This window comes from Psittacula echo (assembly GCF_963264785.1).
Source record: "Psittacula echo genome assembly, chromosome: 2".
Taxonomy (NCBI): Eukaryota; Metazoa; Chordata; class Aves; order Psittaciformes; family Psittacidae; genus Psittacula; species Psittacula echo.
In genome coordinates, this window is record NC_137737.1 from 55,768,420 (window position 1) to 55,792,887 (window position 24,468).

The 24,468-nt window shown below is 45.6% G+C and overlaps 1 protein-coding gene across 1 annotated transcript; it reads right to left on the minus strand.

The window, feature by feature from the left end:
- Positions 1 to 308: 308 nt before the first annotated feature.
- VILL (villin like) lies at positions 309 to 24,468 on the minus strand (the record flags this gene model as incomplete). The annotated part of the gene is made up of 19 exons (XM_080610515.1): positions 24,394 to 24,468; positions 22,850 to 22,924; positions 20,600 to 20,796; positions 19,398 to 19,506; positions 18,963 to 19,073; positions 16,718 to 16,917; positions 16,552 to 16,630; positions 15,067 to 15,165; positions 12,649 to 12,802; positions 11,532 to 11,632; positions 10,762 to 10,899; positions 10,053 to 10,211; positions 8,997 to 9,176; positions 8,109 to 8,254; positions 7,278 to 7,422; positions 6,418 to 6,606; positions 3,585 to 3,653; positions 2,330 to 2,587; positions 309 to 422 (listed from the first exon to the last, which is right to left on the minus strand). The coding sequence occupies exons 1-19, from the start codon at positions 24,460 to 24,462 to the stop codon at positions 309 to 311; spliced, it is 2,592 nt and encodes an 863-aa protein (XP_080466641.1). The 5' UTR covers positions 24,463 to 24,468.

Below are 24,468 nucleotides of genomic sequence, written 5' to 3' on the forward strand. Positions count from 1 at the left end.
AGAAGAGGCTACAATACGATTGTGTGACACACACTTATCTTCATGGCTATCAGCAATAAAGTGTCAAAAAGAGGCAAAATCATCCTGCAAAGTCATTCCTGCAAAAGGTTTTGCCTCCTTGGATTCAGGGTTTGTGGGAGAAAGGAGCCATCCCTGAACAGTGGCTGTTGGAATAACTGCATTGAGATGGGCCTGATTGAGATGTTGGGTTGGATTCATTGAGAAAATGTCTGTACTTCTTCCCTGCAGCTCCTAAGAAGGCAAGGTTTGGTCCCAGAGTCACTGGATGCCGGATGGCTCCTGCAGTCTCAGAAGAGTCCATACTGTTTCTTCTCATTCTGCTGCTTCCATTTGGGCATCTGGTAGAACTCGTCCTTGGACTTCCCAAAGATATCGTAGAAATCAGCATCAGAGAGATAGCACTGCATGGGGAGGAGAGAGCAAGGACAGGTCAGCTTTGGCTTTTGCAGATGCTGGGACACCTCAATCAGCTGCATCCCCTCCTCACTGTGCCCTCGCTGACCTCTGACTCCAGGCCAACAGCTCCTGTCCTTGTGGTGGGAAGTGGAACCCAGCAACTGTTCCTCATCCCACTTCTCAAAGCACCAGGAGAATAAAAGCCCATCAGACCAAAGGGATGATCTGGTTTTGAGGGTTAGCATGCTCTGGCTGGAATTTGGCCTCCACTAATCGTACTGAGGCCAGGACAATTCCTGGTGCATGGGAGAAGTTCTGCTAGCCAAGGTTGTGGGTGGCTTATTAGGCAGTGATTCACAGTGAAAGCATCCTCCCCTTGCTCAGTCCCTTCCCCCAAATATTCCACTGGAAATGTTCACTCCCGTTGTTGGAAAGAGAGAGAGGTTTGTAGATAGCAGGCTTATCACTGATACTGGGAAAGACCCTGTGGGAAACAGAAGTTGCATTTTCCCTGGCATTTTGGGCAGAAGATAGCACTCATGTACAGCCCAGCTGAAATACATCCATGGGCATTGCCGTGGGGCATAGCTGCTGGTCCAGCTGTGGATCAGCTCTCTGACTGAGGGGGTTGGCCTTTGCCAGGAGATCTGTTGGGGCAAGACATCAGTCAAACATGGGTTGTAGAGAATAGAGGAAATCAACCCCTTGTGTCTCTCCCATCAGCTTCCTTGGACTCAGCTACAGAAGTTGCCGAAATCATAGAATCATAGAATAGTTAGAGTTGGAAAGGACCTTAAGATCATCTAGTTCCAACCCCCCTGCCATGGGCAGGGACACCCCACACTAAACCAGGTCACCCAAGGCCTCATCCAACCTGGCCTTGAACACCGCCAAGGATGGAGCATTCACAACTTCCCTGGGCAACCCATTCCAGTGCCTCACCACCCTCTCAGTAAAGGATTTCTTCCTTATATCCACTCTAAACTTCCCCTGCTTAAGTTTGAACCCATTACCCCTTGTCCTGTCACTACAGTCCCTGATGAAGAGTCCATCCCCAGCATCCTTGTAGGCCCCCTTCAGATACTGGAAGGCTGCTATGAGGTCTCCACGCAGCCTTCTCTTCTCCAGGCTGAACAGCCCCAACTTTCTCAGCCTATCTTCATACGGGAGGTGCTCCAGTCCCCTGATCATCCTCGTGGCCCTCCTCTGGACTTGTTCCAACAGTTCCATGTCCTTTTTATGTTGAGGACACCAGAACTGCACACAATACTCCAAGTGAGGTCTCACAAGAGCAGAGTAGAGGGGCAGGATCACCTCCTTCGACCTGCTGGTCACGCTCCTTTTGATGCAGCCCAGGACACAGTTGGCTTTCTGGGCTGCGAGCGTGAAATCCTTGGGCTGATCAGAAATCTGAGAACTTTCATTCCTCCCTGTCCCTGGATGGGATTTGCTGAAACGCAAGCTTTCTGACAAAAAAACCTGAAGAGAGGATGGTCCCTTCCTGAAGGAGTTTCAAATGAAAACTAACACCCACAGCCCGACCAGAATGCAAATCCCAGCTTCACTCTCAGCTGTGTCACCTTGTCCTGTGGGAACTGTCTTTTGGGTTCTCTGTCCCTCCAAGGGCAGAGGCTGGGCTGCAAAATAAAATTCTATCAGAAGAAAATATTTTTTAAAAAGACTACTTAAAATTAATTTTTCTATCATTAAAAAATTAGAAACACTTAAGCCACGGTAAAACTACCACAATTTCCTCTCACATGAAGCTCTTACTTTTTGATAAGATCTATGTGTCTAGTTAGTATCTCCTTCAGCCTGAAGGAGGACTTAATAATCTAAAGTACTAGTGCACTTAGCCAATGACTAAATGCCAGGTTAAGCTACAAAGGCATCAAACCAGCAATGCTGTCACCTCTTTTTTAGTGGGATCCACGCCTTCTGGAAGTTCATCAACTGCCCTGTTCATCAGCACCTCTCGGGAATAAATTCCTTCACCATTGGGCATCAGAGAAGGGCTGCTGTTACTGTTGTAGTTGCTGCTATTGCTGTAGCTGTTGCTGTCATTGTGGTTGAAGTGTGATTTATACTCTGGAGAAGCATTTGCTGTGCTTGAACCTGCCAAGTTGGTCATGCTGAGGGTACTCTTGTTCAGGCTGATGTTGTTAAGGTCCTGCCAAATGGAGGAAAACATATCAAGACAAGAAGCTCTTGGCAGCTTAAGTTGGGGGCTGTCCCAGGATCTTTCTCTCTGTTGGGGTTGGGGGGACACTTTCCAGCACAGACTATCAGTAACAGTTGGCCTGTTACTCCAAAGCAGCAAGGAGAAAGTCTAAACTGAGATATTAGTTCAGCCCCTCCATCAGTGTTGAAACTTGACGTTAGGACTGCTAAAAACACAGCACTGATAAGAGCTGTTAGATATAACTGAAGATACTTACAGTTATATCTAAATAGATATAACTATAAGTTATATTTACTTAGATATATATAAGTTATATGTTAAGAAGAATGAGACTGTATTCTCATTCTTCTAAAGATAACAGCAGGGAAGGTGCATATGGGAGGCTAGAAGGTGAGATTAGATATCTATCATGTCTAAAACTTCAAAACTACCTGCATACACCTCCCTGATTTGCAATCTCTTCTTATTCGAAGTCCCTGCCACTTCCTTACAGCCTTCCTCCTGCCCTTTTCCAGGGCAGAATTGATCTTTTATGACAGTTGTGTTGGGACTGTTAGGACCTTCTTTCCTCTGTGCTCTGTATCTCACATTGGGTGTGTCCTTCTTGACCAGGGGTCACTTGTCTGTGGTCTCAGGGACCTGACCACTGCAAACTACTCATACAACATTTAACTGCTCACTCTCATAGCCGCACACACTTTTATTCACATGTGCAGCTTAGGAAACAGCTGGCCAGTCTCCTGTTCACAGATGACTCTGCACAGGCCTGGAAAAGACACAGGAGATCTGGGTGTATTTATGGGTTATTAATCACATCTCCTTTTGCTTTCCACAGAGGAGCACAGCTCTGATCCTGACAGCCTGAGGTCCCCATGCCTGCTCTGATCATTATGTCCTTTCCTTTGTGCGAACAGGATGGGGCATGTGGTGGTGGTGGTGGTTAAACCCAGGTGTTTCCCACCCATATAGTCAAGAAGCAACTCACCACTTTGATCTCGGATATAGCCGACATGTCTCCTAAGCTGTTCTTCATCTCCTCATAGGACTTGCCATCCTAAAGGTTAAAAGAGTTGTAAGAAACACAGGCTGCCTTTAGTTAACATATGCTCCTGTTCTCTAACAGGGTCAGGAGATTGTATTAATTTTAACGGCCAGTGGTGCCCATTGAGATGCCAGCTGGTGCCTTATGCAAACCCCAGCTCCTGGGATCAGGAGACCGTGCCAAAATCTGAGCTTTCACTTGAAAACAAAGAAGCAAATGGACTTCAGCCATTGCAGTTGAACAATAACAGGTGAAAACAGGAAATGTGAAGACTTCAGAGAGAAGGCGGCAAATGAAAACATATTTAATGCTGGATTTACGTATTTTAAATTTTAAATGAATATTGTAAAGGATGAAAATCTGGTTTAAAGTTTAAATTTAAATAAAGTTTAAATTCCTTTCCCCCCCTTCCCTGATTCATTCAGCTACAGCAACAGATTTTTTTAAAGTCTCAATCCCCGACTTTTATAATTTGGTGTCATGTATTACCAGCTACCCTTTATTTCCTGAAAAAGGAATAGACTAAATAAATTGGCAAAGTTCTTGACTGTGTTTTCCTAAGCAGCCAGGAGATGTCAGTTCTTAGCAGGATCATCCAACAAAGTTCCCCAACAAGAAAAGAACAACATAAACACATGGGCTACAGAGCAAACAGATTTAGACCCAAAACTGAGCAATGAACACACACACCAGATGTTTCTGGGATGTCAACAGTTTGGATTGCTTGTGTGTAGTTGCTGAAGCTGCCTACAGGGGATATTTTTAGAGGCACATATTTTATGAGCTGTATCCTTGTTTTTCAGCAGCTCCTCAGAAAAAAAACTCCAAGTTTTGATCTTTGTTCTAAGCATCAACATTGTTTTAAGGGTCATTGCTTTGGGAGTTGCTGTCTTATCTGTCCAAATCTGGCTGTCAAGCCAAGCTCTCTACCACCACACTGGCTGCAAAGAAAGACAATGCAAACCCAGCTAGGGGAAATAAAATATTTCTTATGAGTCCTACTGCAGTATGAAGTCTCCTGAGTACCTTCATGCTGTTGCCCTGGCTGTCCCATCTGCAGGATCCAGCATGGGACTTCACTCACAGCCCTCTGGGCAACTGGAAAATGTGAACTGTTTGACCACTGATGTTCATTGAAAACGCCAGGAGAGAGAAGGGACAATCAGTGGCAGCCCACTGGGAAAGGCTCTGTGAATACATCACCTGGGAACTGAGCTTTTCCCAACTGCCCATCATCTGCCTTTTTCATTTAAGTTGCTCACATCAGTGCCATCAGGTGGCAGGAATTTAGGTGGCACAGCCTGGCACCATTGTTTCCACCTGCCTGTTTGTATGAACCACCAATCTGGCTCTGTCAACCACCAAAGTCCACCCAGGGTTGTTCTTTATTCCAAATACATTCTGTGCTGCAGCAAAGTCCCCAGGCAGCCTGGACCGGCTGGTGCATGATCTGCATGGATTTAAGTGCATCGCTCCTTCCTCTGTCCAGCTACACTATGCACAACCAGGGTTGGAGACACTGCATGGTGCAGCCTTATGCACTGGCCACATGACCAAATCTCTGCTCCACATTATACTCCTGAAATGATTTGAAGCCCATGTGTTTGAAAGAGGAGAGAAAGGATTTTTCATTTCCCAGGCATCTCCTGGGGCAGGTTTCCATTTCTACATACCGAAGAGGTATTATTTGTAAATCAGCTTTTGAGAAGAAGGCTTGTATGTACGTAGGGAGCAAGGGTGACCTTGCTCAGGAGCTCCTTGGCTCTGATGGGCACTCTGCAAACCTGAACATGAGGCCTGTCTGCCCGCATCTTTAATTTCACCAGAGTTTGCCCTTAAAGCTGAGTCATAACATTTTTTATGTGGCGTATTTTGAAAAATGTATTTTTTATTATTTTTTTTTAATTTTCTTTATGATGTGGGGTGCTTCTGTTTTCACTCTGAAGATTTTACTATTAGCAGCCCCAACCCATTTTCGGTTGAAAGCACAAACCTGATTTGGAACCTAGTTGGTTTTTTAAATAAAAATGTGAATATTGTGAATTCAAGCACATTTATGTATATTTACAGAAATATTAGTTTCACCAAACAGGTAGTTTTTTGCTGGTGAAGGAATAAAAGCTGCTCAGGTAGCAGCACCAGGAAGCTAAGAAGCTTAGGACACAGAATCACAGAATGGTTTGGGTTGGAAGGGATGTTAAAGATCATCTAGTTCCAAACCCCTGCCATTGTGAGGAACACCTTCCACTAGACCAGGTTGCTCCAAGCCCCATCCAACCTGGCTTTGAACACTGCCGGGGATTTTGGGTGGCATGGTTTAGTGTGGGGTCTCCCTGCCCACGGCAGGGGGGTTGGAACTAGATGATCTTAAGGTCCTTTCCAACCCTGACTATTCTGCAATTCTAGGGATGAGGCAGCCACAGCTTCTCTGGGCAACCCGTGCCAGTGCCTCACTGCCCTCACAGGGAAGAACATCTTCCTAAAGCCTCATCTCAATCTCCCCTATGTCAGTTTAACGCCATTCCCCCTTGTTCTATCACTCCATGTCCTTGTCAAAAGTCCCTCTCCAGATTTCTTATCAGCCCCTTTAGGTACTGGAAGCTGCTCTAAGCAATCCCCAGAGTGTTCTCTTCTCCAGGCTGCATGACCCCAGGCTGACAAGATGTCATAGCAAGGTTTTGCTCTGTGCAGCATCAAAGGTATGTTCACTGACAACAACACCCTTTAACCACCCCTGAGCATGTGTGCACACTGCAGGGCTTTTCTAGCAACTTACACTCCATTTGTAGGGGTCCCAAGCATTGAACCATCCTGTGAAGTTGAGGGGTTCATAGCCCTGCTTCACCAGTATTATTGGAGTTGCCAAGTCTCTCCCTGCTGGATGGGTCTTGAGATACTCCTTAGCTGAGGCAATTGCCTCATTCCTCTCATATGTGTTGGAGGCTTTGCCAACCCAAAGGAAAATCTGCAAGGAGAGAAGGTATTGAAGCTCAGTGAGTACTTAGGACCTGTGCAGATGCAGCTGTTTATTCTTTCCTGCCAACTGGAGCAGAGATAAGACTGAAAAGGCTGTGTCTCAGTAATCCCCTGGGATTATGATCCCAGATTTACTCCTAGCCAAGAAATATTTTGCTTTTGAGACACGCATAAAGTATAAATATTTCAGGAGACAGCTCTTGTACATTTCAAGGTAGCTAAATCCCATCCTTGCATGGGCCAAAACTCTAACTCGGTAAGCAAAACCCTCTGAGACATTTTCCAACAGCCTAAAGCACATTGTCACCATTGGTGCTATGAAATGAAGGGGAAGGCTTCTGGGTGCCACCCCCTTGTGTGAGGTGGAGAAGACTGGAACATGTCCAGCTCTTCTCACCTTGGAGCACAGCATGGACCAGATGCCTCAGTTTCCTCCTTTCTCAAGCAAGGCAAGCAATGCTACCTCACTCACATGTTTTGTACCTGGGTGAGAAGGACTGGACATACACCTGCTTGTCTGACTGAGCATCGTGAAGCGTTTGGAGATGGGACAGAAGGCATATTGCCCTTGGTTTCACACTGAATGGTGGATTCAAACCAGTTGAGCCATAACCTGTTTGAAAGTGTCTGGGGAGAAGGGGAGGGGGAGTCTGTGCTGACCTCTTCCCATGTGTCTAGCAGCATGACATCATCTTCATCCAAGTCTTCCTGGCAGAAGCCCACCACCTCTGTCATGATGAATCGACCTGTCTGGTTGGAGCACTCAAAGAGGCGAGGCTGATACTGTGTGATCTGCTCTTGAAACCTTCCTCATGCATGGCAGGGAAAGAAAAAACAAGAGAGGTGGAAACCTTTTCCCCATGGTTTACATGCCACTACTTGTCATGACCTTGATGGAAGAGGTGGGAATATGGCAACACTCATCTGAGGGCATGAAAGTTAGCGACGTCAGATCTCAGGGGACTGTTGGGCCATTTTAACAATTTTTTAAGGTAACTTTTCCTCCACCCCAAAAAAAGGCAAAAGCAGAACACTTCTGTCATTGTGGAGATGACCCTGATGTTAGGTGAAAGCCATATCAGATTGCTTGATTGCAAAGGAACCCATCACCTGCCCAGAGGGCTGGGGAAATCCAGGTTGCTCAAAAGCATATTTAGTTTCATGAATCTTCTGGGACTACCCATAAAGCTAATAATGGATGGAAATGGAGCAAATGGTTCATGTAGCTCTTATGGCAAGCTATGGGATGGATCTACTGTGGGAAAAGAGAATGTAGCATGCTCCTTTCTGAAGGGTTTGGATCTGCAGCTCCTACTTCACAGAAGGCCTGAACCGAAACCTAGGGAAGAGACATCTCAGTGTGGCTCCTGAAAAAGCTTTTGTTGATACTCTGACCTTGTGCTCCCTTTAGTGAGGACACAGTATCAAAGTTTTGATCCCTTGCTTAATGTTGCCTGGCAAAGCCCGGAGAAACAAGCAGGTCACTTTTACCTCTTTTCACTGGCATAAGGTGCTTTGCCACCTAAGGCTTCCCAGAACTCTGCTGGCTCTTGTCCTTCCAAAACAGTGTGCTTGTCCCTCTTGGAAACGATGTCAGCTACCATTTTTGCCATCTCCCTCTCATCTCCACTGCATCCCTGTGTTCAGGACATAAGGTTGAGGTGGAGTTAGGGACAGACTGGCAAAATTTATCTGTGGGGAAAAGCTGGCTAGGTCCTACCCTCCCCTCTGGAGAGTTTTAGACCTGCTAGAATGCTTTTGAGGGTCTTATCTAAGCTAGTCACTCAGAATACGTTTCTAATCCTTCAAGGGGCGTACAGTGCAGCCAATGGCATCTAAGACAACACTCATAGAAAGGTTTGGCTTAAGGGACCTTAAAAGATCATTTAATTCAACCTCCCTGCCATGAGCAGGGACATCTTTCAGTAGATCAGGTTGCCCAAAGCTCCATCCAGCCCGACCTGGAACACTTGAAATTATGGGGCTTCTGCAACTTCTCTGGGCATCACTTCTGCTTTGGTTTCATCTACCATCTCATCCTGAAACTGAAACATGATAAATGAATGTGCTCTAATCCTGGATAATTCGTTACAGCTGGAGTGCTGTAAGAACCTGGGGTGCTTTATTCAGCTGAAAACGTTATGAACATCTAAAATGAGGTGAACCCCAGCATAGGTTACTTCTGTACAGAGAAGGCTGTATTACTGCTAATCCTCCATAGATGGAGCCTTCTCCAGCGTGCACCTTCCTGCACTGGAATTAACGTGCTGCCTGCCTAAGGGTACACCTGCATAGCTCAGTGGAGGTAGGAGACTCAAGCCCCACATCAGCAATTTTGGCTCCCTTAAGCTGTTTCCCTTGGACCGACTGCAGTCTCACCTTCCCACACCACAGGTAGCAGACTTGGCTGGTTGTCAGCAGGAAGACATCATTGGAATTGAGCGAGGAGGCCCTGGCTGGCACCTCTGTGGCCTTTGTGTTCATCTCATCCGTGCCCCTCACCTGGAAGAGGCGGATCACCGGCTCAGGTGCGCTTTTCTGAGCCCGGCTCGTGCCACCCTGCAAGGAAGCAGAGAGAAGGATGGTACTGGGAGGTAAGGAGGACAATCAAATCCAGAGTGCAACTGATTGGAGGAAGAAGACTGTTGGGCTCGCAGCTGTAATGATGGAACATGGTCCTGCACAGAGCAGGTAAGGAAATCCGAATACCTGCTGGTTCCAGGTCAGAATAAAACTTACATGGCATAACTTCCACTTTTCTCCCTGATTACTCTGAGCCTTGACCAGATTGCATTGAGATGCTCAAGTCCAATGTGAGCAGACCTTACTGCCTGCAAAGCATTTGCCATGTAGACAGGGCAAGGCAACTGGACCCAGATTTCCAGCTGTATTTGGCTTACTGAACATCTGCCACAGAAGCTGTGTGGTGGGACCAATGCTGAGAGCAATCCCCTTCTTCCCCAGCCATTTGCGATGTCTCCACCGCAGACGTCAGCAGCCACTGCAGCAAGTAAAGTGGCTTAGTAGTTAATGTGATATAATTCAGACAGGGACAAGTCAAACCATGTAACTGTTTGTAGGCTATTTTGCATATCCTTTCTGGATAGTGATATTTGTAATTCACAGAAAGATTGCCTTCTTATAACTCTGCAAAATATTTTGGGATAGAGCTGGAAAGAATATCACACATTAACATTGGAGCTCAGGGGTGGACAGCTGAGTCTGGGTCAGTCCAGGGCTGTGTTTACACATATGGTGTTCAGGCCACTTGGGAAGTAGTAGAAATGTTCCACCGCTTCCATCTACCAGCCCATGCAGACCTGGCAGTGTCATTCCTGAATATCAGCCCATTTTGCTGGACTCTTTCCATTCCAACTGCCAAGCCATCACTCGTGTTTGCACCTCCCATTGCCCACATGCACAGAGCCGCGTTACCTCGTAAATGATCAGCTTGCCCTTGAAGATGGCCAGGAAGTGTGCGGGCTCCTTGCCCATTGTCACGCGCACCTGCACAGCCTCATCCCCATGCTTCTTGTCCAGCTCGATGGCGTTGAGGGCACAGGCAGTGATTTCATCCACAGAGGCATGGCGGCCCTGGGGAAGAGAGAGAGATGCCACACGCACTGTGATGAGATGAAGGCCATAAAGCTCTGCACGATGTAACATCTTGCCAGTCCAAAGCCCTGCATATAATATCGTGAGATCAGAGTTAAACCTTAAAGATATTTAAATTTAACTTGCATCCTGGTTTTGGAGACTTTAGCATCCCATTTTCAAAGCTTCTCTCTGTCTCTTAGGAGAGACAAAAACGGTTTAAAAAGGAAAGCAGAGGTATTTATATACCCACACGGCTCCAGGAGCTGAGGCTCTAAGGGGCAATCTGAAAGACTGCAAGGTTTGACCTCAGCATTGTAAGCCCCTTAATCCTTCACTTTTTTCTGTCTGACACTGCTGGCTGTCAGTCTGATGCCAGCTTGGGCTCAGTGTCCATGCTGCCCAGAAAGCACAGCTTGGGATATTTGCAATGGACAGCTGAGGAGCAAAGGCTATCTGAGTTCTTCTGAATGCTTGGGTTGCAAATTTTTTGTGCAATTGCTTCTGTCAGTTTCAGTCTTACAGACAACACAATCTCTGTTTGACCTACCTGCCACATGTAGAGGACATAGTGAGGCCTGCCTGATCTCAAGTAGGTGTACAGGACCAGGTAGCAATCACCCCCATAGAACTGCCCATATGTCTTGGGATTCACTGGCTGCATTTGCAAGTCCTCAATCCTCCACACCTAGTGAAAGAAACATTTTGGTGAGCAGCAGTGGATTCTATGAAGACAGAGCACACCCCCTTTGCTAGCAGACCACTGAAGTTCAGGTCTTCAGTTGGAAAGATAACCCTTCCTCTCTCTCCTGGATGCCAGTTCCCCCAGCTTGACTAAGCGCTTGCTGGCAAAGTCCGTTTTCTCCTAGCTGTCACAATACATGTGCCATTAATGAATCTTCAGCAGTCAGTGGTCCTCAAGCAGGAGCAGCCTCCAGCTCCCCCACAGCCCCTCTCCCAGTCAGTTCCATCTTCCGTGGGAGGCCACAAGAATGGGAGAGGGACTTCTGCTCTGTACAATTCAGTTGATATGGCCTAAACAGAGAGTGTTTGACTATACAAGTCTCCTGACCCACACTCATGGCAGGAGAGGAGCAGAGGAGTCATCATGGTGACTGCTTTGCTCCACTGGTCAAAGGCTGGAGAAGAAACGCCCCTGAGCTACTGTAACTGATGCATTAGGGTTCACAAGCACTTTGCTCTGGCTGCAGCTGTGCTTCCTTGGGGAGGGTAGGTGGGCACAGCAACACAGCTCCATACATCTGCTCTGTGTGAAACGCTGATTACCGCATCCTCTGCCAGCAAAAGGAGCTCTCTTACCTCTATCTCCCCGGAGGCATCATCTACCATTCTCTGCTCAGCAGCTAGCTCCGGTCTGGCATGGAGCTGAGTGGTGTCAAACTTCACCTGCTCCACCTTGGCTGCATGCACCAGCAGAATAAAAACCAAGAACCCAGTGAATGAACAAGAACATACAAACGCCCTGCATCACCCTCACACATGCACACAACTGTTTTATATGTGAGAAAAACCTTGTCTACAGTTGCAAGAAGCCAGTCTTGCCACCAGTAAGGTAATACTGGCTTTGGATTATGCAAGAGCTCATACGCCCCAGTGTTGACCTGTTACAAGTTGGCAACTGGCCATATGCACATTGCAGTGACAACTGGCTAGTAAAATACTAGTTGTCTTCTGACTGAAAGTTCATACTTGTTTTCCAAATCAATACATATCTCATTCCTTCCAAAATGTTGCCTTCAGAAATAAAATGGCTACATTTTTCCAGCTTATGGTAAAGAGAGAGAGTATTTATGGAGAGCACAGAGAGACAGAGGTGGAGAAAAAAGCGAGAACTTGTAAGGGAAAGAGATTTGCAGCTCTCAGACTATTACTGATGGAGACATCCAGCATCTCTGTCACCATCCCATCATTCATCAAGTTCTCTCTCTTTGGTATTGTTTACTCCCCAGGGTTAATGCATTGTAATATTCACTTCAGCAGTGTGATAAATTGAGGCACCGTTTACACCTGTTGTAAATACAGAATAATTCCATTGACGTCAGGAGGGTCTTGGATGGATGCCAGTGTAAATGTTGTATAGCACTTCCTCATCAGGTTTAGCATCAGTCCTTTATAAAAAAGTTCTGAAAGTATGAAATTTTGCATACAAGCTTTCAGATGACAGTGATCTTCTGTCAACATTTACATTTGGATTAAGTAGTAGTTTGGTTCATATAAGAAGCCCCAGCAGTTCTCAGTGCTTTTCAGCTCCCGAATCCTTTGCATCTACTGAAGAAGGTGGAAAATACAAGGTATGGGAAGCATGTGCACTAGATTTTCAAAATACTGAAGGCAGGAGACAGTTAATGTGAATGATATTCCCTCAGCTGTTGCTTAGCACAGGTAGGAAAGCCAAATTCAGGACAAACATGCTCACCAATTTTGCCAGTAGTGTAGATTTTGCCCAGTCCTTGTGTTTCATCCTTTTCGGTCCACCTCTGGAAAAGCTGTTTAAACATGGCTGACTCTGCTCCATCATTGATCACTTCAATGTTGATGGATGAAGGATAGCCTTTGGCTTGGATAAAACCCTAGTGGATTTGAAAAAGGACATTTGTGGGGATACACCAAGCTTTCTACAGACATGAAGAGGGATGTGGACCTGAAGCATCCCAAAGAGTGAACATCACTCACTGAACACAGTGGTATGACCAATGACAGGATTCACCCCAGGACTTGCATTCAGACTTCAGGAGGTGTCTAAAAGCTCTCACACATAGCCATGTTTACTTCTGTATTTAGGGGACTTAACCCTATTCCTAGAGGCCGGTCATTTCAATCCTAAACTTAACCTCTACATAGCACCTTAGTCTTGAAGAAAATCTCTCTCAGTGGGTCTCACAAAAAGCCTCCTTCTCTATCTCAGATAACTCTGTAGATGACTTCTAGTGATGGATCTAGGAGTAAAGGGGGGGGAGGGGGGGAGCAGTGATAGGGTGTGCCCATGACCCAAGAGCCCAGTTCAGTTCTTTGCTTTTTTCCCAAACATTTTGTCCCTTTCTAAAACAGGAAGACTGATCTCCCTGTGTTATGATAGAGGGCATGCAAGGTAGTGAAAGGATGGAGTCAGCAAAATACCCCAGAGCATGATGTGTGTTCTGAAAGAACTAAATTGTCACAAATCTCTGCTTTATTTTTTAAACCTTTTTCCCCCTAAATGCAAATTATTTCTTTACGATAGAGCTACTATTGAGTTAGAAGACTACTTCAGCAGAGGTGCCTGGAAGAAAATTATCTGTATTCTGCCACAACGCCAAAGTCATTGTTCAGTTCTGGGAACTGCTCTTATGCATATCTCAGCAGGCTCTGGGATGACCTGGAGGTTCAGTGCCAACAGTCATGGTTCAGGGAAGGAGCCTGACTGTGGGCTTCTGAGCATTCATCTTCTGCTGTAAATACTACAGCCACACACTACCTCCAGGGAAAAGCAGAGCAGATGGTCCTCCCAGCCCTCCCACCTGCCGCACTGAAAGAAAGAGATATCTTTTGTTCTACATGTGTAGCTCAGGGCCAGAATTTGAAGAGCTGATTGCCTAATATAAAGCATCTGAAAAGAGCACAGGTAGGAAATATAAGCTTTTGAAAACAGCACTGCAAGATAAGTTTTAAGGTGATGTTTTTCTAAGCTTTTCTTCTCTAAGACAATAGCTGCAATCTGTATTGAAGCTGGATATCTCCAGGTAAGACCTTACTGACGGTGGAGCTGCTGAAGTTCAGTATATCCTAGTAAGAGCTCATGGAAGATGAGTCTGTTTATGGTATCCACGTAAGTGAGTAAATGAAATAAAAGTTACGATCCCTTGTAGGCTTCACTTCAACATGTCAACTTGTAAAAAAACCTACCAAATGCCTTTCTCACTCAGGCTCCCTTGAGGCTAATGTTTTATGGAAAGAAGTGTTGAGGCATGTTCTGCCAGAAAATAACTTCATGGTAGCTCATCTGGAGGAGCACCAGGGCATTATGCTAATGTGCTCTTTCTTAACATGAATCCTGGTCTCGCCTCAGGTTTGCCCATCTGAATTAATGGCAGTTAATAACAGATCTCTTTCTACCCATTGGAAAAGCCTTGTATCACCTTCAAATTCACATGCAGAACCTGGGCCCAGACCCATTGGTGATGTGAAAAGGACACATTGCTTATAATGGACTTGCAGTTGAGGCCTGTAGCACCTACATTAAAGGTCTGGCTTTTACAGAAAGCCCAGATCAAGTTTCTCACTGACTTGCCAAAAATGTTACCTTTGGTTGGGAACACAAGAGATGCTTTCAGGGTCAAAGCAGTGGTCCATGCTGCCTGGAACAGTGGCATTAGGAGATGCTGTTTAGTGAGCACCCACGAGTTTGGTGGCTGCCTTCAGTTTGATCCCTTCGCTCTCCTCAGCATCCACAATATTGGGTCATGGATGTTAGAGATGATATAAAAGCCCCTTTAGTATCTGTTTATGGACCTGTTGACCATGAATTTGTCTAATCCCATCTTGACCCTGCTGATCCTCTGTGTCCAATTATCTCTAGCAGTCCACCATTTACTGAGTAATGAAGTATTTTCTTTTATACTTTATTTTCTTTATAAATTTCCTCCTAGTTTTAGTGGCAGGTCTTTGCTCTTGTGCAATCTGGTGACTAGCGATTTTGTGTTTGCATCATCTTGCCTTGCTTAGACGTGCAACTTCTCTCTCTGTTATTACGCAGGCCAGCTCCGCAAGACCTACACTTAATTGCAATTAGTGGTCAGATCTAGATTTGCACGTAGTTAACCTCCCACGACATTGTTTGCACTATATTACAACTCACCACAGCTCGAGTGAAGGCTGCTTTTTTCTCTTCCAGGCTGGAGGCTTTTCCTCTCCAGACATAAATCTTAAAACCACCTTGGTCTAAAATATAGCAGTCCTGAGGTGAAACAGAAAAAAACGGATGTAAAAAGCTCCACACAGGCAAAGGTCCTTGTTTGTAGCCTACTCTGGTTGGATCCTTCATGAAGATTCAGATTAGATTTAGGTTTAGCTCATTTCCTTGCCTTACAGAGCTTCAACCCTGGTGCAATCATTAGCAAAGGCAACAGAGGATGGTTCACAAACGGACCACAACTACCATCAACCATACAGTGCAGGGGGTCAGGGGTATGTTGACTGTGCAAGCACACCTGACTCAAGGAGCTAACCTTTAACCATATTGTATTTTTCTTAAGCATCGCTCAAAACTGGCCATTACCATCTCATAAGAGATGTTCCCAAACCAACAAACACCAGCTCCAAAAGGCTGGAGGAGAACTGCTGAAATATAATCCTCAGCCTGCTGTGCTTCAGTGCTGCTGGTGGTGGTGCTCATTTATGCCAAATCTGCTACTAAAGGAGCAGGAAAAGTCAGAGTTAGACGTCTGCATGACGATTCTGTGTTCCTAATCCGGAGCTAAAAGTGTTGAATCATTGTGAAAAACAGCAGAATCCTGAACCAGAAGGGGATGAGGTGGCTGCCAGGCAGCCTCTCTCCACTGCAGACAGCTGGTGCTTCAAACAGACAACTGTGTGACCAAGGGCTTCTCATTTTTCAGGCTGAATTTTGACAAAAAATATAAAAGCTTCATATTCCTGTAAAAGGAGGCTGAGATTTAACAAGGCTGACACTAGCATGAATAAGGGAGCTGGAGCCTTGCAGCACTACACTGTCTTGGAATAGGCTTGTTTGCACTACAGAGAGTTAAGGATGAGCAATTCTCTGCCAAAATTCAGCCAGGAGGATATTAGGAAAGCTTTTGTTTTCTGAAAGCCTTTGGCCAGAGAGTCTGTAAGCAGTCTCCTTCCAGGGTGCGTCACTGAGACCAGCCACTTGCTACTGCAGGATAACCATCTTCATGATTTTGTGAGCAGAGTATTTATTTGCTCTGAATTCTGCAGGTGGAGGGCTATCCCCAGACACTGAGTATCAAGAAGCCTTATTTCCATCTGGAATTTATTCCTGGCCCACAGCTCTCCTTGACTCTGACTGCCAAGCTAATATCATCCTTGGCTGAGAGGGTCAATTTGCCATCTCCCGTTAGAACAGCTTCAATGCATTACCTGCCTCTGGCCACTGAGGCTGTAGGAGGCCACTGGCTACTACTGAGGCTCTGGTAGGGCTACACTGTCCTGTTTTCAGAGGACACCTGATAAATCTGAATGATGGAAGGGCTGGTAATTTTCAGGAAATGGGGTATCCCATTGAAATAAGTGCTTAGCTGAAAATAAAGCAAGCCCCAGCATCCTTTTCTTGCTGTAAAGGCTGATGGCTTTCTCTCACCTCATGCTGGAGCAGATCCTGCGTTAGGGGCCGGGTGGCTATCTCCTGTACCACCAGGTCATTGTCCTTCTCATAGACACTGGAAAACAGAGTCATCAAGCAGAGTCAGGCTTCACAGTGCTTGCTGTGAGAAAGGGCAGGATTTGGAGAACATTTCTGGACTTACTGGTATAGCCGGACATTTGCTTTCTGCAGCTCATCCGCTTTTGTATCCGGGATGGCATCTTGGAGCTCCCCACGCCTCTCACCCAGCACCATCTTCATGATCTGCATGAGGTCTGGGGAGTCCTTCTCGTTGTCAATGATGCCAATTTGAGCACGGCCGCCTCTTTCACTGTCCCTGATGTTGCGAGCCAGCATGAGACCCTGCACAAGGATCAGCAGGGGGTAAATCCTGATGCTGAGAACAAACTCAGTGACCCTCAGACCTAGAGCAATGACTGAGCACCAACAGTCCAAGCCAGATTAACCACAGCTTTCTGAAGCTTCTAGTGTGCTCCAAATTTAGCTATTTAAAGTAGTGTATGTGTCTGCAATGCCTGCTTAGGACTAACTCTCAAGAAAATGTTGCTTATTTTGGATCTGATCTATCACCACCTTGGTTACGTGTTCTCACTCGTCTCATACTGACCAAGCTGGAATCACTACTGGGGCTTGCTCCCACAGGGCACAGGCATGTGGTAGCTACAAGCAGCATTGCCCATGTTTGGCCGGACATAAACAGGTCCACTGATCTTGTGACATGCTCTGGGAGAGACACACACACATGCTGAGGACAACGAGATTGGATGCTGCAGAGCTGCGGGACCCTGGATGCTCCGTGGTGACTTTTTACATTTAAATGTTTCAAGTATTCAAAAAAACGCGGATGTTTTCTGTGAAAAAAGCAGTGTGAATGTGTCGTGGTTTAAGCCCAGGCCGTAAATCAGAACCACGCAGTCTACTTCCCCCCCCACCTTTCTTCCCTCCGCTCCTGGAGCGACGAGGAGGAGAATCAAAAGAATGCAGCTCCCACGGGTTGAGATAAGAACAGTTTAATAACTAAGGTATAACACAAATCACTACTGCTACCATCAATAATAATAATGATAAAGGAAATAACAAGCAAGAGAATACAACCGCTCACCAACCGGTACCTCACCCCCACCCTGCCATGATCCAGCCCTTCCGGGCCCTCTCCATTCTACCTCCTGGGTATGACGTGCTGTGGTATGGAATACCTCCTTGGCTAGCTTGGGTCAGGTGTCCTGTCTCTGCTTCCTCCCGGCTTCCTCTCCTCCCTGGCAGAGCATGAGACTCACAAAGTCCTTGGTCAGGGTAAACATTCTGACCAGTAACTGAAAACATCGGCTTTATCAGTATTATTCCCAGGCCGAAAGTCAAAACCACAGCGCTGCACCAGCTACTAAGAAGAAGAAAAACTGACTGCTGCTGCTGAACCCAGGACAGAATGCCAGGCAACTAATTAGGCTGAAAACTCAATTTTCCATTGAATACTCTTTTTCCATGACTCTTACCACAATAGCTTTGAAAGGGGCCCCTCTTTGTTAGACCTACGAAATGCTTGATTGCCAGGCCTGAAATGAACCATGTTCTGTTCCACACAGCAGCTGTCCTTCTACCTGCTCTCCCTCCTCTGTGTCCTGAGGGGTTCTTTGTCTCTTCTCCATTCTGTATTCAATCTTCTCCTCTAGCCATTGTGTCCTGGAAAACTGCCTTCCTTGTGAAGCTTCCCCCTCTCCTAGCTCACCAGGTGACATCATGTGAAGGGCAGAGCTACCTACCTTTTCATGAGTATGATGACTGGTTATGAGTTTGGCCACCAACTTTGCTGATGAGCCATTGCTAGATCTTCATTTATTGTATCTCTGTATCTCATTTTTTCTATCAGGAAAATGACAATAAAGACCCCTTTGCAAAGTGTCTTAAGAGCTATGGATCTGACATATCAACACTTGGGTTATGTATTCCTACTTGTCTCATACTGACCAAGACTGAATTCCCAATGATGCTGCAGAAAAGAAAGGAAATTCATCTATCCCTGGTGTAGTTACTGCAGCCAAACCTACTGGTGTTACTGACTTTTTAGTTCTGTGTCATGCAACCTATAGGGCACAGAGGAGTGGAGATGGACCTCCCCAGAGGGAGCTGGATGCCTTTCTGGAGCCAGAGCTAGTGATGAGCCCACAGCCACTGAGGCCAGGTCTGAACTGAAGGAAAGCAATTCCTTGGGCCTGTGATACCAGCAAATGAGCAAGTAGAAGATTTACCATGATTTTCTCTGTTTACCTCTGTGTTGCTGATTTCACTGAGATTTTCACTGTGCAAACACTGAGCACTGTTTCTCTGTTTTTTTCCTTAGGCATCAAAAAGTACTAATAGTAAATGAAGTGGCTTTTCCCTCTACTCACTCTGGATTTCTCAGCAATGCAGCAGCTGGGTCCATTCCACTGAATCAGCACTTTTCCAAGGTCCAGCAAGAAAACATCACCTTTATTGAAACTGTCCCAGGAAAGTGCTACCTGTCATGAAGAAATGAAAGTGGCAAACCAGGGAGGACAACGAGCGCTGCAGGAGACATGTCACAGCCACTGGAACTTGCACCTGGGGGATGTAAGAACTGGTCTGCAATGACACTCTCATTTTTCCAGCATTCAACTCTTTACTGAGCCCAATGGCTTCTCTCATGATAATACCAAACCCTCAAGTGAGGTTGTGAAAACTACCCTGTAGTAGGGGTCATTGAGCAGAGATGAGCTGTCTATCAGGTGAACCTGGTTGAAAACGAGTATACGAGGAGAGGCAAGGAGAAATGATCCATAAGGAGAGAGGTCTCTTCTTCTTACCTCTGTGGCTGATACATGCTTCTTCCCCTTGACATGAAGAAGACGCTTGATGTTGTACATATTGGTCTCCACGTGCTTAAATCCTGAAGCCACTCCTCCTTTCTTGTAGCTGTTGTGTAGCAGGGAATAAAGTGTTAGAGCTGGTTAGAAAATACCTTCCCCTATATCCTCTGAGAACACTTCAAGATTTTGGTGATGACTAAAATATCATAGCTTGGAAGAGGCTGGCAAACGTAGTGAGGCATGTGATTCAGAGTACTTGAGATTTGTTTGGTCCAGTTTAACATATCCACAAGAGGACGCTGTGGTGATTAATCCACCTGTGAAGATGTGGAAGGAGCCTGCTTTAATTTCTCATTCTGCCTCAGACTTCCTGATCAGTCTTAGGGATGTGGTTTAGACCAAGATGAAGTCTAACTCGTACTGATTTCAGAAGCAGATATGTTTCCAAATAGACTTCTAAACCTATGTGTCCTTCAAAACTTTCATTGTCCCTTACTCATCTTTAAGATGAGAGTAAAACCAATTTCCTGTCTCATAAAAGTCCTGAGGAAACTCATGAGAGCTTGTAGAGATGCACAATACAGGGGCATTAAAAGCCAGACTGGGATATAGAGTATAGACTGAGGATGGGTTTTCATCTGAGTTTTCTTCAGCTGTTTAAAAGCAAGGCACTTAGACTGTTTATTGGCAATGAAGACCCTCCTGGAAGACAGCTACTGGAGTCACCTTAAAAGACCCCAAAGTGAGAAAAGACCACAAGATTGGATTCAACAGTATCTTTTAGGTGGCAGGAGTTTAGAGTCACACTTTCCTTCCACTACATGGATATTACTTGAAGTATGAAACAAATTCAGCACTTCAAAGTGAATATTACTCTGAAGTGCCTTGAACGGGCATATTTATCTAAAGTGTGTGGAGAAGAGGAAAGAAGACCCTAGGGTGAACAAAACGGAGGTTAAGAGGAAATTACTGCAAATATATGGGAAAATTACCAGTAGAACAAAATGTCATGGCTCCAGACTTACTGAATATAAATCATTCTTTCAAAATGAGAATTTTTTCTTCTGAATTGTGACCAACTTCATCACTGATCCATATTTTTCAGGTTTTTGAAACGCTTACGGCTCTGAGATATAGAGAAGCAGAGAAATCCCAGGGACCATAACCCACCTCGTTGCAGGGTATTTTGGACTACTCACATAATGCCATTGCGGAAGTAGCTTTGGAAGGTCTCAGACTCATGTCCTTGCACTTCCCGGTGCTGCACAGGGCTCCCCCCGAGCGCATTGTCCAGCTGGGTGACATACAGGGCTGCGGCACCTTGCTCATCCTGAGATGAATCCTTGCCAATCCAGTAATGCAAATCCACAGCAGACCCACGAGAGGTTCTTTTGGTCTGGAAGAGGTGGGAAAGATGAGTCAGAATGAAGATACAGCCCAGATGTGTGTTTCAAATAATATCATTGGCCCGGGAGATCTGGTAAAACCAAGCGACCATGGAACCCTTTCCCAGGGCCTTTCCCAGTTCTGCCTTTCTCCTGGGCAAGGGGAGGCAGGATGGAGCCTTAGGATGCTCGCTGACAACTCAGCCTGGAGCGCGGGACCTTATTCAGGAGAACACTAATGGGTTTTATGTACAAATTGAACTGAAGGATGTTACTGTCTGATATTCCTTTATAACTCTTGTCATCAAGGAAAACTGAGCACCTGTGCAATCACAAAAATTATGTTTAACCTGCTGTACTTTTGTAGAGTTTTTAATTCAAACTTAAAGGAGACTCTTCTCATATATTGCCTTGTTAAATGTAATGTACACTGCTGTTTATTTGCCTAGAAATACTACCCTTTCTTTCCTGTTCTCTTTCTTGTATCACACTACATAGTAACACAAACCGCCTCTGAATTCCTGCCAACTTGCAAAACAGACATAACTCCAAATGAAGCTGAGCCTATGTGTGCATGCTGTGATTTGTCTTCTTACAGAAAACCCCAGTAGCCTAGAAAGAGGAGGCAAGCGATCTGAGAAGAGGTATGCTTATTGTTATCTGAGTTGTGCCAGTTATTTTTCAGCACATACTGCGTTAAACTATTATGGACACCTAGGAAAGGTAATAAAAGCTCATTTTATAAACTCGATTTGGCACTAAGTTCTATTTATTTGCTTTGTGCAGTGATACCACAGCGAAACACAGTAGAAGAACTTGGAATAAAATACGGCTCGGTTCCTCTAGCACAGATAATTAATTTGTTGCAAAATTGCTCCATTTAATACATTGCTACTGAAGCCCCTTTGTCCTGCAGACAATCTTTGTTTGGAGAGCCTCCAGTGGATATGCAGAATGCAAAGATGAATATTTTTATCCTCCCATCTGCCATGGCAAAGGAGTGTAGTGGGTTGATTAACGGGCTTTTTTACCTGAAGAAGATACTGAGCCTATGAGCATCAAAATCTATACTGGTATTTACAGTAAGCTCCTTGGAAGGACACTCATATTCTGCTCTAAGCATGTCTTTGGTGGCTAATACCAAATCAATTCAGCATCGAAAGATAGCATAAAGGCGAATTAGAGCAGGAGACTCATTCTACATCACTATCCCAGCCTGGTTTCCCAGCTTGATGTATAGTGGATGTGCAACTGTTCATTGTGCGGTAGAGGTGGCTTTGATGTCTCTTGATTGATAGAGATGTTTGCAGGAGGGACACTCAGACTCAGGAAGTGGGAAATGCTTCTGGTTTCCACTGTATGGAACTTTTTTAGCACAATGGGCCCGGGGTTGCTCTGTGCAGATGAAGAGATTTGGAAGGAATTCTGGGAGCTGAGTGCAACACACCACCCTTCCACAGAGGTTTGGGAACACAAGGCAGTTTGCACAGCCCATAGGGTAGAGTTGGTCTTCCCAAGTTCCTCATGCTTCTGGTTAGCCTGAGTTCAGCTGGCTGCAAGTAGGTCTGGACCAAATTTGTGTGGGACAGATGAAGTGTCCTAATGGGGACATGAGAAGGGCTGCAGAGCCTCTATGCTGCTTGTGTCATGCAGAGTAGGTGGCACATCTGCATAACCCACATCATCTGCTGAAAATGAGACCTTCCATTTGGCCACTTCTCACATTCTCAAAAGACTCCTACAAGGCATGCAAATGTGGTCCTTGACTTAGTTTGCCAGGAATGTACTGGCTGTTTTGTCATGTCTGGACATGACTTGGTTGATTAGAAGATAAAGGGGTTTAATGAGTAAGCTAATGGCTCCTCAGGACTTCTGATTTATTAAGCATACAGCGTTGTTGCAACAGCTACATTAAATGCAGGTGCTTGATTAGGTGGTGAACACACATGCACAATCACAGCGATGCTCTCACCAGTGAAGGTACCTAGATCTAAGTCAGAGCTAAAAAAAAAAGGTTGAACCAGTTGCCTGCCAAAGAGACCAGTGTTTGCCAGCCTTACTTACATGTAGAATTATGTAACAGTCTCCTTCAAAAAACGTCCCATAGGCCTTTTCAGGTATAGGAACCATCTTCATATTCTGTAATGAAATGAGAGTCTGGGTCATTACTACAACTTCAGAGCCAGAAGCTGATGTGTGTGAAACAGGACAGCTGCGGTGCACAAAACACTAAGGTGATAATCGGGGTTTGCAGAAGGAAGAATCTGTGTGGTGCTTGTGAGCTGGGAAAAGCTGCTTCTGGGGGAAATCCCCAAAGTACTAAGGGGTGAGAAGGGACAAATTATAGTGCTTGGACAGACTGACAAGGTCTCCTTGACCTTCTACAATCCTGTAGGTACAGAGAAAGAAGACCTAAGTGCTCCAGAGCTTGCATTTGTACGTAAGTTCCCAGGGGAGTGAGCACATCCCACTCTAAGTTTAGTTTTGGGGCATGGTTTTTACTCAGTACTTATAAGTTTAGGGATAACTTTCAGAGCTCTGGTAAGATGACTACTTTACCAGGGGCTCATATCAACTACCAGTACTCAGAAATGGCAGACTTGAGGACACTGATGTGTCCTTCACCCCTCCAGACCCAAATTGTACCCTAATCTCATAGAAGTGCACAATTAACAGGCCATGCCTGCCCAGCGCAGGTGCCTAGATGTGCCACCCACCACAATACATGCAGCTCCTGGGCTTGGACAGGCTCTGTGGTTCCCTGGAATCAGAGACATACATTCTTCTGGTGGCCTGACTTGTTCCCCAGCATACGAGCTTGACCCTTGTCTCTAATTACAGAACCTCTGGGAAGAAGCTAAGTACAGTGCTTTGGAGAGGAAAGGGAAAGACCCCGTGATATGTGGAACGTAGCTGGGATCTGCAGAGGACCACCACCACTTGGAGATGTGTTGGAGTGCCTTCCCACTGCTCCCCTGAGTGGACTCTGCACATCAGTCTATGCCCTTTCATTGCAGGGGAATGTTCTTGAAAAATTGGGCCAGAAAAAGGCAGAATTGAGCACAGACCGGTTCCAACCCAAAATCAAATACAACCACAAGCAGAAGGAAACTTGCAGGCCGCAGTATCTTTTCTTGCAGTGATCCATTGATCAGAGTTGGAAAGACAAGGATGAAGTGCAAATAGACTCCATGGGATGCTTTTGCTGGAAAAATAGGTGCTTTGCCCATGGCAGCTGCTCATATACACATATACCTGTGCATAACCCCTCTTCTTGGTGAAACAGGGAATTAATTTCTAGTGCGCTAAATCAGCCTTTTATTGGTTCCTGAAGGGGGTGAGAAAGCTTCCAGTGCTGGAAACACAGCTTCAGTCACACCATATTCATGTTTCCTCAGTCAGTATTATCGCTGTTTCACAGAGCAGGAAACCAAAGCAATAACATGTTGAAAGCTGCATAGGGAGATACTGGGTCTCCTGTTTCCCACTGTATCTTATCTGTAATACCCTCTTTTCCCACCCAGATTACTTCAAGAATATCTCTTTCTTGAAACATATATACACACACAGGTGCAGAGGACATATGCCATCATTGCCTTTTGTCTTACCTCTATGCCCCATATCTGCAGTCCCAGCTTTCTCTCGATAGTTGGGAGATTTGTGTCACCGTCTGTCATCCTGCA